Consider the following 15,946-nt stretch of genomic DNA (forward strand, 5'->3'; position numbering starts at 1 on the left):
TTCACTCTAAATGGCGTCAGCTGGGAGTCAACTCTATTCCTAGTTAAAGTGACACGGATTCCGAATCAATTTGACTCGGATTGTGTGGCATCAGCTGAGAATTGACTCAATTCAGAGTCAAGATGACTCCTTTTCCGTGTCACTTTAACTAGGAATAGAGTAATTGACTCCCAGCTGACGCCATTCAGAGTGAAATTTGACTCCGTGGAAATAAGAGTGTATGGTAGGGGGCAGTTTCCATAAATTGAAGAAAAAAAAACAGAAAATGCAATAAATTTTCAATAATTTATTGCATTCTACCCCGGTCCCCAACATAAAAAAATCTTCTGTGTGCCCATGCCTTGAGCCATAATGCATGGCCGTCCAGAGAATTTTTTTATGTAGTTGATAAACATAGTAGCATAATATACATGCTTTAGCAGTCACGCAAAACACATATTGGCAAATTATTATTCAATAAAATCTGAGACTGTATACTATTATCTAAATCTAGTATTTTTAAATTATTTTTAAAATAATTCCATAAATTGGGATAAAAAAAAATATTCCACCGTTATGAGCAACAGTGTATATTTTCATTTATCGTATTTATCGTCATTATCTGAAAACATAAGGGTTCTTTTAATTCGATTAACGTACTTGAATCTAAAAATAAATCACATTGGTTACAGGATCTCATGCAGGACAGTAGATTCCATAGGACAAAAAAAAATGTTTATTTACATGTATTTGTTTATTTGATATATCCAGTCTGAGTTTTAAAAACGTATACAGACAAAGGAGGTAAAATATACTACCAACTAGTGACAGAGGATAACCACTAGTTTCTGTTTAAAAAATAAGGTTTTCCTTGTTAGTTATTGGTTAAATTTAAAAACAGACATATAGTGACAAGCACTCTCATTTTTTAAAACATTAATCCCCTTATGATGACAATGAAGTAAAATAAAATACAATACTATTTGAAATAGAGGACAAGAACAATAAAAGACAATCAAGGGAGGGCACCGGTGCCTCACATGAAAGAACGGGGAAATAAAGGACGTGATATAATAAGGTTCTCCTGGTTAGTTAGTGGTTAAAATCACATAAATAGTGACAAACAATCTAATTTTTCAAAACATGTTAATCCCCTTATGATGACAATGAAGTAAAAATACAATACTATTTAAAATAGATGACAAGAACAATAAAAGACAATCAAGGGAGGGCACCGGTGCCTCACATGAAAGAACGGGGAAATAAAGGACGTGATATAATAAGGTTCTCCTGGTTAGTTAGTGGTTAAAATCACATAAATAGTGACAAACAATCTAATTTTTCAAAACATGTTAATCCCCTTATGATGACAATGAAGTAAAAATACAATACTATTTAAAATAGATGACAAGAACAATAAAAGACAATCAAGGGGGGGCACCGGTGCCTCACATGAAAGAACGGGGGAAAGAAGGACGTGATAAAATAAGGTTCTCCTAGTTAGTTAGTGATTAAAAACACATAAATAGTGACAAACAATCTAATTTTTCAATACATGTTAATCCCCTTATGATGACAATGAAGTAAAAATACAATACTATTTAAAATAGATGACAAGAACAATAAAAGACAATCAAGGGAGGGCACCGGTGCCTCACATGAATGAACGGGGGAAAGAAGGACGTGATAAAATAAGGTTCTCCTAGTTAGTTAGTGATTAAAAACACATAAATAGTGACAAACAATCTAATTTTTCAATACATGTTAATCCCCTTATGGTGACAATGAAGTAAAAATACAATACTATTTAAAATAGAAGGCTGGTAAGATAAAAAAAACAAAAACAAAAACAAGAAAGAGCAACGGTGCCTCAAACGAAAGAACGAGGAAATAAAGGATGTAATATAAAAGGAAAAAGAATAATTAAATATGTATCAAAGATACAAGGCTGAAAAAGCAAAGAAAAATAACCTTAGAATCTAAAAATGATTGAAGAATCATTCCAATGTTTCAAAGGCGCTGTTGTACTCCTTGTCCTTGATTTAAGCTATTGTGATACCAAAAAATAATATCGACAGTCAAATATTGGTTTGATTTCTTTTAATGTTTTCAAGTACAAGATTTAAGTGTTAAACTGACAATACCCTCTAGCCTCTTCCCCTTTCTTACACTCCATGCTACCCAGGGGATGTGTCATAACCAAGCTGAACCCAAGACAACCAACGTTTTTTAAAAGGACAATTGCCTTTTTGCTTTTAAATTAAATGAAGTCATGAATTAGGTCGCGTCAATGTCTAAAGAAAAGGGAAGCCCACGAAAGAATGCATGGAAAGACAGAGAGAAAAATGAGTGCAAAAGGCAGGCTTACAGAACTTTAAGCTTGTTTGAAGATAATGAAATATTTAAAATGTTCCAGGTCTTTGTGCCAGAAGTGGCGACGTAGTGATGCGGTTTAGAGACGAGTGATGACGTTTAAACAAATCTGGCTTCCATATACGCCTTAGATTAACCCTTTGCGTCAGCGCGGTCCAGAAGAATGAAGATGCGTGTAAACTACCTCGTTGCCATGGAGATATAATCATCAGCAATGTCATGAGGTGAGCAGATTTTAATGTCACAGTATCTTACTCGCCAATCAATTTAGGATATTTCCCAGTGGGTTTTTATTTTTTTCGTATTCCGAGTTGATATCATCCGGCTGGCTGGCCATAGTCTAAGCTGCTCTGTCTGCTTTAGTGGCACATGAGAAGCCGTGAGATAGAGCAGAGAACTGGACCAATGCGTATCATACGTTTCTCTCCCAGAGGGGGAATAGCTGTTTATTCTTACCTAATCTAGTGTCAAACCTACTCAGGAAAATTGAAGAGGATGATTTCGGTTAAGGATAGAGGGGAAAGTGTTTGAAATGGTACGTTGGCAATGACGCCATTGGGGGGAGTTGAAAATGTTTGAAATGGTACGTTGGCAATGACGCCATTTGGGGGCATTGGTCTGTTATTAACAGCCGGAAACAGTTGTACTGAACTTGCGAACGACCTTTCAATGGTATGAATTATTGTTTAAAAACTAGTGTGGCTTGAGAGACGCATGAAATTGGGAATAAGGGTAGAGGCACTTGGGTAGTGCCGGGGCGGGCGCTCGAGGTATTTTCCTATCCATCCAATTGAATGCCCCCAAAGAAAAGGAAAGACACGGAATTAAATAAAAGAAAAGAAGAATAAGAGAGAGAGACGGAGAGAGTGAGAGTGAGAGAGAGATATATATATATATATATATATATATATATATATATATATATATAAATTGACAGATAGACAGATCGAGAGAGAGAATCACACCCACACACCAACATAGACACAGAGAGTAAAGAAAGCCTAAATAAAAATGCAACGATAACATCAGCCTTCTTCCCTTCCTGAAGAACATAAAGAATGTCATAATGAAGATTTCTGTCGCTGATAATTACACAAATTTTTCACACCTATGATTATTATAGTTTGAATTAAAGCCCCGCCGCACTAGTCTGGCCAGGAGGGATTATACCTCCCCGCATGGGGGATATCTCATCAAATAAGCTCTCAATTAACTTAAGAAGAAGAGGAGCATAGGGGACCAATGGTCACCGATTAGGCATTGTTTGCTATATAGAGGGCGCGACTAGCTATAAGTAGAACAGTGGGGCATTGATATTCGTGAGTGCCGTACGAATATTTGCAGGCGTACAAAATCTCACTTTTTTAGGCCTACAGTGCGATAATTCGTGAATTCGCGAGTAATCTGTGAAATGGCGAACAAACAATCAAATTGTAAGCTTTCGTGACCAAACAAATTGTGACATAGAAATGCGTAATCATTACATGTACTTGTTCTCCCGTAGTCTTTACACATGCTCTTTTAAACCAGCACCTAATGTAGATACACAACTGCAGATCGCCAAAGCAGTTGTTGCGGATACATTTTTATCACTTCATCGTTATTTTTAAACCAAAAGATGGCGCCTATTCATCTCTGGCCTGAGGCAAGGCAAATAGCATCGTGTTTGACATGACAGTCTTTGTCCTTCATTCGACAGACAGTCTCCACTGAGTTTTCATCATTTTAAATCGACAAACGCTGGAAAAGATTTTAATTGCAGTCTTTTGTGATAATCAACAATTGTTACGACTTTGCAATACTGCAATTTTTGGCCTATTGTTGCCAGTTCAAAGAGTCGAATAACGAAATCTCCCGGTTAAAAATGCCCAACAAACATTTAATGGGGGTCGATGTTGTCGAAGAAAATATTACTTGGGAACTGAAAATATGTAACATTACATCACACGCACGAACAACTTCAGAATAGTTCCATATTATTCATAGATGCCGGAAGAATTCAGGATAGAGGGGAATCCCCCCCCCCCCGTGCCCTTCAAGACGAGCAAAATTAATTTTGAACCAGCAGTGAGCCCCTTGCAAGACAACTAATAATGCATGTAGCAATTTTATAATACAACATTGTTTGATAGGCTATCAAATGGTCTGAAACAACATTCAAGAATCGAATTTTCCCACTCGATTGCTGCGTTCCCTCGCATAGTGTTTTTAACTTGAACTTATGCACCAGATGCGACGGAAGTGAGTAGGCAGATGAGAAGAATCAAGACCACCCCCCCCCCCTCGCCTATATTGCTGTTCCTTTATCACTGTTCCAGTTTTCTTTTAATTAAACTTTAATCTTTTGGGTTAATATTGGCGAGGGTTGATTCTGTACTTTTTTTCAAGACAAAGCAAAAGGTTGCGAAATTGAATTTCATGATAAAAATATCTTGTTTTTCAAAAACTGCATTTTTTTTAATAATCGTGTGTAACTTGAACACCTTTATCATACATAGTGAGCACCCTGTGATAAAAGCAAATGAAATGAGAATAGTATGTAAAAGACAAGAGATACTAATAAAGTTGAAGCTTCGAAGATGAAGAAAGAGGATTATAACCCGTCATCTATGATCATAATCACCTTGTTCGTTCAGCTATATTAGGGAAGCATTTTTTCTCGTAGAGGGCAGCAGCTTAATTTCGATTCAGTCTGTTATACAGAAAAAACACAGGAGGGACGCCAGGGCGGAAATGATCTAACGGCGTAACATGTCTAAAATGGAGTTTTTAGAGAGTCTACGTCGTTTGGAAGAAGATGTCGAGAATTATGACGACTTCGAGGTTCGTATTAAATGCACCATAATCGCTTGTATTGCTTGTTTACTTTGTAATATCTGTATTAAACTACCGTCTGCATGACAGATCGCCCTTTTCGTCGCGCGTTTTTTTTTCTTTCCCGTTGTTATGCTGTACCACGATGTCGCACTGACTAAGCATTGTGGCGGCATTGATGTGAAAGGTTGAGAGTTCGCAATTGCAGTGATGACTCAAAATGATCTCACAAATAAAAGTTATTGCGACAGGCTGTGTACACTCTGCATGGATATGTATGTCATTCAGGTGCACAAAGTCCTTTGTCATATATGTATGTTGTGATATGAATTATTCAGTCCTTTGTTTGCCATGACTTGGTTTCTGGCTTCGTCTTTGTCCAAAGCATGACATTATTAAATATGATTAAGGCCATGTAAAATTGATTTCATGTTGATCGTCCCCGCCCGCTTCCTTTTTGGGGGCCGCCTCCTATTTTTTGTTATTTGTTTTTGTTTTTGTTTTTGTTTTTTTTGATTTTTTTTTTTTGATTTTTTTTTTTTTTTGAAAGAAAAAAAACATGAAAAACACTGCTAAAATGGCTCTATTTCTGATTAAAAAAAAAAAAAATTGTCGGCGGCCATCTTGAAAAAAAATAGCCTCGACTGTCGGGGAAAATGTACCGAGCGGCCATTTTGAGCGGCCATTTTGAAATATCAAATATCAAATAACATGGTACACCCTCCTCCTCTTTTTCAAAAAATCCGGACGATCAACATGTAATCAATTTTACATGGCCTAAAGGGGGGGGGGGGGGGGTTGTTTTTCCGGACGCCTAAATGGAATAAGGTGGATTTTACCTTTGGATTTAACAAAAACTTTACATCAAATAACACTTAGTCTACCATCAGAAATACTCCTGATTTATAATATTGTTTAACATAATCTCTTCAAAGATTTATGAAATATTGTAGATCTAGACTAAAAGTTACACTTCTTCAAATTGCTGTTTTCATTTTAAATCAACTTTTCTGATACACAACCTGTCACTGTCAGAACATGCAACGTCTGGGTATTTGATGAGGAACCTTGTATTTCGCACCTTATTAATTCTTTTATTTGTAAAGTAATTGTGCAGCGTTCATGATCTGTGGTGTGAAAGATGGTCAGACTCAGATTAGAAGATTCTTTCTTCATGTTCTTTCTTTTTATGAACATTCATCCGGACCAGAGAAACACAAAAATATTTATAGAATACTCCTCCAAGCAGATGGATTTTTTTTCTGTCTGTTGCTTCAATTGCATACATTGTGTGATTGGTAATAATCCGGCTTGTCCGGCCACTTTCGTAATTGAGCCTCTTGGATAATCTGACTTTCGACTGGGCACTCTGTAAATGTTATCAATCCTCTCTGGTTTAATCTGGGTTTTGAAAGCTAAGTCAAACGTCAACTTTGCAGTGAAGAGGCTCAATTTTAGAAACAGTCAGAGCTGAGCTGTCGGATATAGACTATTTAGGTTGTTTAAGATTAGGCTATGTGACATTAAACCTGTCCCATCTTCTTGTTTCTTTCTTGGTTTTTTTCTTCTTTAATTCTTATGTTTTTATTTATTTATGCACTCATGTATTAGTTTATTAATTATTCATTTATGTATTTGTTTGTTATAAAGGTACTCCCACAAAGGAAGACATATACATAATTTAATTAATTTAATATTCCTTAGAAGACAACTCAATCCTGTGGTGCACCTGAGCACATTTATACAACTATACCACAATGAGGAAAATAATTATTATGATTCGATTCAACAAAGGTTTATTTTGTCTTGTTTGTTTGTTTCTCAAAAGTGTTGGCTTTTAAAGAACTCATGTCGGAAATTAGGAATTATTGATGTATATTCAATAGGGAGCAAGTATTTACGAAAGCAGCTTTTGTTTTAGTTCAACCCAATCCGGAATGGATAGTCATTATTCTTCTCGTTATGTACTTACATGCACCGCTTGAATGTCACCTGTGGTTATTTTCTTTCCAGCAATCACCAGTGCATACTGCCTTGGAGAAGAGGTTCAGAAACACCTTGTACCTTGGAAAGTCTACCGAGGGGATCTCATTGCCTGTAGCCGGTGAGTTTGATTAACCCCTTAACACCCGAAACTCCCTCAACACGAACTAAACAGTAAACATCCCTGGCCTGAAGCTATCCATGCACTGTGGAATCAAAATATGGAAAATGAGAAAGACAAAAATATTATAATGCCTGTGGATGGGAAGCGCCTTGGATTTGCAATTTGTATTATTAATGTTGAAAGCAATTATATGGTCATTGTACTTCATAATGATGGGTTTCGTGTTTTTGTTGATGTAAATCTGGAAAACAGTCTATAAACATTCCTAAAGGAATTTTGTTTAAATATACTCTCAATGCGCGCGGTCTTTTAACAGATTATGTTTTAGATATGCTTTCTTATAAATGTTGAAATAGACTTCTTGGTTTTCTATTTCAAAGAACGCTTCCGCAATAAAAACGTACATGCCTTCCTCACTTTTGTGGGTTGTTTGATAACTAGTGTACTCATTTTATGTAAACTTCTTATGCGCTGTGGGCTTTACATGTGAACTATATGATTGCAAGTCAACATTAGGGGAGGGGTAGATCAGATATCACTACTAATAATAATTAAATAAATGATATATTTTAGATTATAAAATTTATGCTTGTCTTACTCGTCACATTTCGTTTCAGATGTTGCCGTGGATCTGTTCCAGAATGCTGCTGAAAAGAACTTGGGGACGTTCACACGTCGCCATGTCGCCAAGTTTAACCGGTAAGCGAACATGTGTGTGTGAAAAAGGGTTAGGCTTATCATACATAAACATACACAACATAATGTAGCAATGCTGAAAAGGAAATGCCCTGTCTTCTGTGTATTGTAATAAGATATGGGATCGTGTTTGAGTTCTTGATTGTGAATGAGATAAGAAACGAGTCACTGTAATATCGATGTCACTTGCTCTTCATCCACATAAGAGACTTCAGGGTACATCCACTATTGTAAACTGATAGTACATCTATAGTGTATGGACAAGTACATCTACAAACATGTATAGTGTATGGACATTGATTTTTAAAGAGGAAAATACACATTTTATTCTTCTATCATGTTTTTTTTTGGCACAAATTGTCATTTTGATCATAAAATGGGGCACATTTTAGCTCACTTTCTTTTACTCTGTATTTAATTTTTTGAAAATCAAATGATAGGTGGGTCCATGACTGACTCAAAACATTTACTTAATTAAAGCACATTATATCACACCTGTACAAAAATGTGCATGTGCATATAGTGCATTAATACATGACAAAGAGACATTCACATACATGTACCAACACATGTATTTACACAGAATTCAGTTCAGTTCATCTTCATGAAGGTTTTAGTTGGCCAAACAAAAGCTATGTATCATTTTGGATAGTAGGTTCTTTTTCATCATGGTTTGCTTTGTCACAGGTACAGTGAGGAAGAAAAAGAGAAGCAAATAATAACATACAAATGTACATTCTTCTTATTTCTGTGCACCCATCAAATTGTCAAAAAATGTAAGAGTTTTCTTTGTTTCTCAGTTTCCTTTGTAGAGAAATTAAGAACTATTTCTTTATTTATAAATATAATGAGAATTTATCATTTCTTCTTTCTTTGTGTAGAAATGGACAGATTAACCCTTCGTCTTCCATGCTGGGTATGATGTATGCTCGCCGCCTCAAACGACAAAAATCTTCCTACCTCCAGAAAGTGACTTCCACTGAACTCTTCCTGGTTTCCATGGTAAGTTTGCTTTAATACCAAGCAGTTACAGATGATGATCGAATCCATTTTATTATATTTCATTATTTGACAGTGTTTAGCAGGGCTCCACACATTGTTTTGTTTGCGCATTGGGTACAAACAGACAATTTAAGGAGCTGAGTGAAGGGACTCCTTGTTAAAATTGTGTGATGGGGGGGGGGGGGGGCATGTCTGGGATCAAATTTTAGGAGCCCAGTGTCCTGGATGCCTGTAAGTGTCAAGTTTCGATGTTTGTTCTTTGAAATCTGTCTTTAAGAATAACCAAAATTGATCTGAAATCTGCACCCGCAAAATAAGATTTAGAATGCCAAGAAGTTTAATTTGTAGCATGTTATTCTTACATGATTCTTTTAAACAATGAAAAACATCTACAAAATCACTAGCGATTCACAGAATTCCTTTGCTTATCATCTGTCATTTCTGGTTTGTAAACATCCTTTGTTATTTCATGCTACTGTCATATTTGTTTGTCTTACCCCCAGATGCTGGCCACTAAGTTTCTCTATGATGAAGGTGAAGACGAAGAGATATTCAGCGATGAATGGGCGGACAGCGGTAGGTTATTACCTCTTGACTACTGTATTCCCATTGACTTCATCCCAAAATTGAATTGAATTGATTCAGTTTATTACAATAAAATAACATGCAGATGGAAAGCTGAAATTGCTCAATTTACAACCACCTGGTTCTCAATGACGATAGGTTAATGTATGCTTACATTCTGTAGCCTGGAGCTATTACCTTGTTGATCAGATGTGGCCTTCTGCAAACTTAGGGAAGAAAAGTTTCATTTCATGCCCAATTTTAACAAGAATCATGGACAATTTTGCACCTTAATTGTAATCGATGGCTTCATTAAATTTCATGTATTACCAAATACATGGCAAGTTATATAGATTATAATATTGTATTTTTAAATTTGAAGACATGTCTTTGTCATTTTTCTCGTCTGTGCTTTAAGATATCTGTTGTAGTATGTCCATTTCAGTATGGAAATAATTTTGTTTTCAATTTTTTTGAGTGTGTGTGTTTTTCTTTATCATTTTTCTTTCATTATTTTACAGCTAAGATTGATGTCAAAAGGGTTAATGAACTGGAACGAGACTTTCTGGAAGCAATTGTAAGTATGATTGTCATTTTTCTTTGGAAGATATTTTCTATTTTCTTGCTGTATGTCTAGTAATATTGAGTGTAGGGGGAAAATGTATAAAGGTGTTAATGATACATCTTTTAAAAAATGATGACCATTCACTTGTTTGAAGTAAAAAGGTCGCCTCTTGCAATCTCTGTAGGTGATTTTTTTTTAAATCATGTTATATTAATCTAATAACATATACATTTATGCCTACAAATATATTTATGGCAACCTATTTTAACATAAATTACCTTCAAAGTTACTTTCAGAAAAAGCACAAATCTTAAAGATTCATCTGTAGCTGACATATGGGTCTTTATTTTTATTGACCTTAGAATTAATATGTAAATATGCCGATTATTTTATGAACATTTATCAAATAGCAATCTGTTGTTGAAATGGATATGACAAGAACAAGGGTAAATGACTTTTGATTTCCATGCATTTTTAATTGAATAATATATGTTGTCATGTACAAAAAATTGTATAAAGTAAGCATTTGTTTTCTTTGAATATTTGCAGGAATGGGACCTGTACATCAAACCAGATGAATTCTATGAGTTCTTGCAACAAATGGAAACATGGTAAGTATCATAAGAGGTTATCAATACTTGGTTGCTCCTTATTATTCATATACCCTTGAGATATGATTGGAGCAAATTAGAGCTTGAATCAGAAGTCAAGAAATTGTTGAAAATTTCCACACAAAAAAAAAATATTGCAGCTTTTTTTTTATGTCAAATTATTTTTACAATTGTGAGAACAATTTTCCTAATTTTATGATCAGTAATTTACAAGAAATTGTTTTTTTTACACAATTTGGAACTGACAAAAATGCATGCAAGACCAGTGTATGAGTGATTTTCCATCAAGTTTTGCTGATGAAAAGTGAGGTAGTAGTAAAATGAGCGAAGATGACCCACATATTAATTTGAAGATCTAAACTGCTGGAAGGATATGAAAATGAGTTTCAGGCTCGTTTTCTAGATTTGTGCAAATAGGACAGGCATAAATGATATCATTTAACAGAGTGGGGATGATGATAAACTAATGTAGGCACATAATTGCCATCATGCTTCAGAGTTTCTGTGCAGTTGCTAGCAGCATTCTTATGCTCGTTGACACTCAATGGGCCATCGTTTATCAAGACCAACATGAATCGCTCAAAGAACTTGCAGTTGAAATGTAAGATGCCAAGGAGTGACAAATGAAGAGATTACTTTCCAAGCAAGTATGTGTACCTTGAAATGGAATTCATTTTGTGATTGTCGTGTCTTTCTGAATAGGATCGCCTTGAACGAAGGACGTCGGAGAGGCTGGTTTTCCTACTCGGATTTCAATGTCCTGATGGAGCATAGAGACTGGTATACTACCATTTCTGAGCTGCTGGACCAGTCTTTGAAGGTATGTTTAGATCAAAAGAGATATCTACGAGTGGTCACATTGAGGAAAGCAGTAGTCATGAAGAAGAAGAAGATATACAGGATCTGTTTAGCTAGTTTTGCAAGTTAGTTGTAACAATACCACACGTTTTTAATTGAATGCACTTATCAATAATGAGAATGCAGAGATGCCAACTGTTACGGTTTCGCCGTATTTGTTACGGTTTTAATGCTCTTGTTACGGCGTTACAGTAAACAATCAAAAGGTTACGGGGAAACGATAAACAAAATGCCGCCTTACACATAGCCTCCGTACACAGCGCTGCATGTCGCACGCATATACGAACTCATAAGTTCACTGAGTTTGACTACACTGGATAGGCACTTTCGCGCACATGGTCCGTCCGCCGCCATCTTGTTTAATTCAGAAACAACACGACCGCTACGTATGCTACATGCAGTCGTGCCTTTTGGGGGGAGCATGGGGGTAGATGATCGCGCGCGCAGCGCCCGCAATACCCATTCATAGTGTATTAGCGAAGACTTAGGTGATTCAGCGGGCGCATTGCAAGTGCGGTATACAGTGTGTTGTTGTTCACGAACGCCGGGCCTAGCGCCCTGGGCTGGTGTGTCTGTGGTACTGGTGAGTGTACGTGTGCGTGTGTAGGATACGAGTTCTGCCATTTGACTGTGGATTCGAATTTGCTATTCGATGCTTGAACGAGGTGTTTTCTTCCTGAATATTATCATGGATTCACTCAAAAGAGCGAGTACCCAAGGAGGAGATCCTTTGACTGGAAATAGATTTTAAAAAATGTTTTTGTGCACATCTTTATTTTGGACTTAAAAATGGTAGGTTCGAAATGCAGTAAGAGTGATTGGGTGTTTGTGTACGTTTTGCACGAAAATTATGCTGCGGTGTCTTGCGTTATGGGAAGACCCCCATTTGTTACAGACAAATATGGTAAATGTTACTGACAGCCATCCTATAGGGTTGGCATCTCTGAGAATGTTGTGTTCAAATTTTATTTTCAAAAAGTTCCTAAAAACAGCTAAAATTAATTTATTCCAGTAACAATTCTGTTTTCTGTCTGGGATACAGTCTTAGAAATTCACTGTTTAAAAATGTTGTAAAAAGTCAATTTGATAGTAAATTTATGCTTATATAATGTGTATATCCTATCTCTCCTTTTGTACAGATGATTGGTTTGTGTCTGGCTGCGTACTCCTTGTGCAGTGCCATCCTGTGTTGGTCGGTTCTGCTCATGCAGCACCAATCTGCAATCCCGGCGATGCCCCCGGCTTCGGACAACTACAGTCACGTGTTTCATGGATTGCGCCCTCTCAAGGCGACCCAGGTGGCCTCTCACCAGAGCGAGATTATGCTGCCACCGCTCAATGTTGCTAACGCCACACCCGACCAAGCATCAACTTCCATCGAGACGACCCCTTGTCCAAGTTGCAGGCAATGTTGCTGCAACAACGTCCAAGGTCACTTCGACGACTCTCAAAGCATGTCCGACAGCGGTACCTCTCCTTGCCATCTCCCGGATAACACACGTCTTGAGCCTTTGAGCTGCCAGCAATGTCGCACCAGACGGATCGATGATGACTTATGGTTACGGACTAAAGTTGATGATGTTGGCCAGGCTCTGATTACTTTCTACCGCGCTCTTCTTGTTGCTTACTACGACACTTCCTCTGAGATACTCTCGAACAAGAGCGATCTGGACAGTCCAGTGGACAGTCGCTCTCACCCGATCAACCTCTCCAAGACTCACGGCGAACGCATCTCGGCTCCACCCCCGTCGGAACATCTTCCGAACCCGAACTGCCCTCACTTGTCAAGACCTCAAGGAATGCTGAACCCCAGGAATTCAAACATGAACTCAGACTCCACTCTTGCTTCCAGGAAGCAGTGTTCTGTGTGCGATGGCATGGCCAAGCGCAAGGTACTGCAAGACAGAATCCATACGCTGCTACCAAGGTCCATGGTGGAGAGTGCTTTACCAGCGGCTACTGGAACAATTCCTCTCATCGTAGCATAGTGATGGGTTTCTCGTACATTAAAGTATGAGACAGTACCATGTTAAACAAAGATGGCATTAAAAATATAAATTTGACACTGGTGTTGGTTTAATGCTTTACACTATTGAATTCCACATGAACATAAAAGGCAAAGCAATTTTAGTCCCATTCAAAGAACAAGAAGTGAAATAAACTTCAAGTGGATTCTTGAGATGCAAAAGCTACTAACACATAAACAGACAATTCTTCTTGTCGGTCCACAAGACGCTTGGTGATCATGCAAAGTCTGATTGCTTGAGAAAGGAATACCAGGGGTCAATTCAATAAAAACAATGAATACTATCAATTTCAGAGGTACTATTGTTTAAAAAATACTCCCCTTGCTGTTTTGCAGTAGCAGATCACTCAACTTGCAAACATGCGGGGGAAAAAACGTAGCAAGTTTAAATTCAGTACTTCAAAAAGATATGATCGTATTGGTCGTAGGAATGCATGTGGGGTTTAGATTTGAGGTTAGTAGTGTAGAAGTGCATGCTTTGATTATTAGTTGCTTTTTTCGCAAGTTGGACATGTATTTAATTTGCTTGATTTGTCCACATGGATATACATGGAGAAATTGGCTCCACATTGTAAAAATCAAAAGTATACACAAGAGTAATGTTAAAAGGAACCTTTTATCTCGGCCAATTTCTCTCCCTCACATTTGAAAGCTAATATACCGTGAATTTTCTAGGGTACAGGGTCTTAAAACTTAAAAGTATAGGTTCCATTCGTTTTGTTTGATGGTTTTTTTTTACCCGACTACTGAGAAAGCTAGTGTATGCTAGTGTAAGCAACCAGGGACCCGATGGCTTTAAGTCCTCTCAAAGGGACTTGGTAATTAGGATTAGTGGTTTACCAGAGGGCACTAGAGCATGGACTTGGTTTTGAACCTGAGCCCTCTCGATAATGAGACTCCTGCTCTACCACTGAACCATCGCATCTCCTCACACCATTGGAAAAAATGTTAGTAAAATTAACAATTTACTCAGAAAATTCAGTTCAAATTTTCTATCCCCTCTACAAGAAATATGGCTCTCAAATATGCAATCCAAAACATATCATTTTGTTGTATCTGGTAGGGAAAGAAAGGCCCCTTATGATGACATTTTATTTAAAAAGTATATTACTCTCAGTCCCAGGTCCTCTACTGTGTAGAGTGTATACCCTATCATATGTTTTTTAGTTATTTTACCATGCCTTATTTATTCAGTTTTCATAGAGCATGATTTGATACCTGTTTACCTTATAGTTTTATACTTGCTGTGCTTTACCTATTTATTAGTTTGGAGTTGTTTTCATATTTAATCTCAACTATTATGATATACCTTCAGTTATACTATTCTTGTAGAGCATAAAGAATTTTGGGTGGAGAACTGGGCGAATATATAGCATGTTAAATCCATAGGTCTGTATTCTACTAATCTGGTTAACCCCGAAGGAGGGTCTAAAATCACATCTGAAAAAGGAAATTTCAGACCTTAAATCTTAAATCCCCCCTTTTTTCTCCCTCGTATGTAAAGAGAAGTTCATTGGTGAGGTTTAGCGCTTGTGTGGTTTATGATTTAAGCATTATTTCAGTTGCATGTTTCATGTGTCTTTTAATGGATGATAATACCTTATGGGGTTTGTTTATTGCATTAACTGGTATACTACAGTATTATATGCAGGGTAAAGGTATGTTATATTATACCGGTAGGTATTGCTTTATGAAGCTCTCTAACTCTGTAGCTTTCATGCCATACTAACATGAGTATTTTATGACATTTTATTTATATGGGTTTGAGTTGAGAATGTTTACTTTAAATTTCTCCATCATGGTTTTTTATTAAAGACATTTTGAAATAGATGAATGAATATGATCATATACAGTAATACTTCCCCTACAGTAAAACTTTGCTCTAATGCGTCATTCCTTGGCTGACTAATTCTTGATGTTTTAGTCTTAGCTAGGGGGTGTATGCCGTTTACATGAATTTACATGAATCTTATTTTGTAGCAATTAAAAAACCTTTATCTTTGGCTTCTACAAACAATTTAAAAAAGATGGGGGGGGGGGGTCATCTCTTTTTTAAAATAATAATTTTGAAAATTATTAAAGCCTTTTAATACAGGAATTCACCTTGTACTCTTGCAGTTGTGATGCGTGGGCGTATTATATCAGCATTAGAAACAAAACATCAGTATTGGTGTAGGCCTAGTTACAACTTTTTAAAGGTATGTACCCTTATAATCTCCACAAGTTCCTATTTTCTTCACTCTGAATCACTGTATGTGTGTAATGAAGTACTTGGACCATGCAGTGTGAATTAACCCGTTTCCTTTTTTTTATAGAACAATATAAAATTTTCATTTGGGGGATCAGTACAC

General features: G+C 36.8%; 1 protein-coding gene across 1 annotated transcript; it reads left to right on the top strand.

The window, feature by feature from the left end:
• The first annotated feature begins 5,047 nt into the window (after positions 1-5,047).
• On the top strand, positions 5,048-15,262 carry LOC752566 (protein CNPPD1). Its single transcript, XM_001179562.4, has 9 exons — positions 5,048-5,175; positions 7,180-7,270; positions 7,891-7,972; positions 8,851-8,971; positions 9,475-9,547; positions 10,057-10,112; positions 10,650-10,711; positions 11,414-11,531; positions 12,709-15,262. The coding sequence occupies exons 1-9, from the start codon at positions 5,104-5,106 to the stop codon at positions 13,555-13,557; spliced, it is 1,524 nt and encodes a 507-aa protein (XP_001179562.2). The 5' UTR covers positions 5,048-5,103; the 3' UTR covers positions 13,558-15,262.
• The last annotated feature ends 684 nt before the right edge of the window (positions 15,263-15,946 follow it).

The sequence above is a fragment of the Strongylocentrotus purpuratus genome, unplaced genomic scaffold, assembly GCF_000002235.5.
Source record: "Strongylocentrotus purpuratus isolate Spur 01 unplaced genomic scaffold, Spur_5.0 spur5_scaffold_7, whole genome shotgun sequence".
Classification (NCBI taxonomy): Eukaryota; Metazoa; Echinodermata; class Echinoidea; order Camarodonta; family Strongylocentrotidae; genus Strongylocentrotus; species Strongylocentrotus purpuratus.

Bases quoted from the DNA above. Each gene is read 5' to 3' on its own strand.
- LOC752566 (XM_001179562.4), top strand. From the start codon at position 5,104: ATGTCTAAAATGGAGTTTTTAGAGAGTCTACGTCGTTTGGAAGAAGAT. The intron at 8,972-9,474 runs GTAAGTTTGCTT...TCTTACCCCCAG, and splicing joins AACTCTTCCTGGTTTCCATG to ATGCTGGCCACTAAGTTTCT. The intron at 10,113-10,649 runs GTAAGTATGATT...GAATATTTGCAG, and splicing joins GAGACTTTCTGGAAGCAATT to GAATGGGACCTGTACATCAA.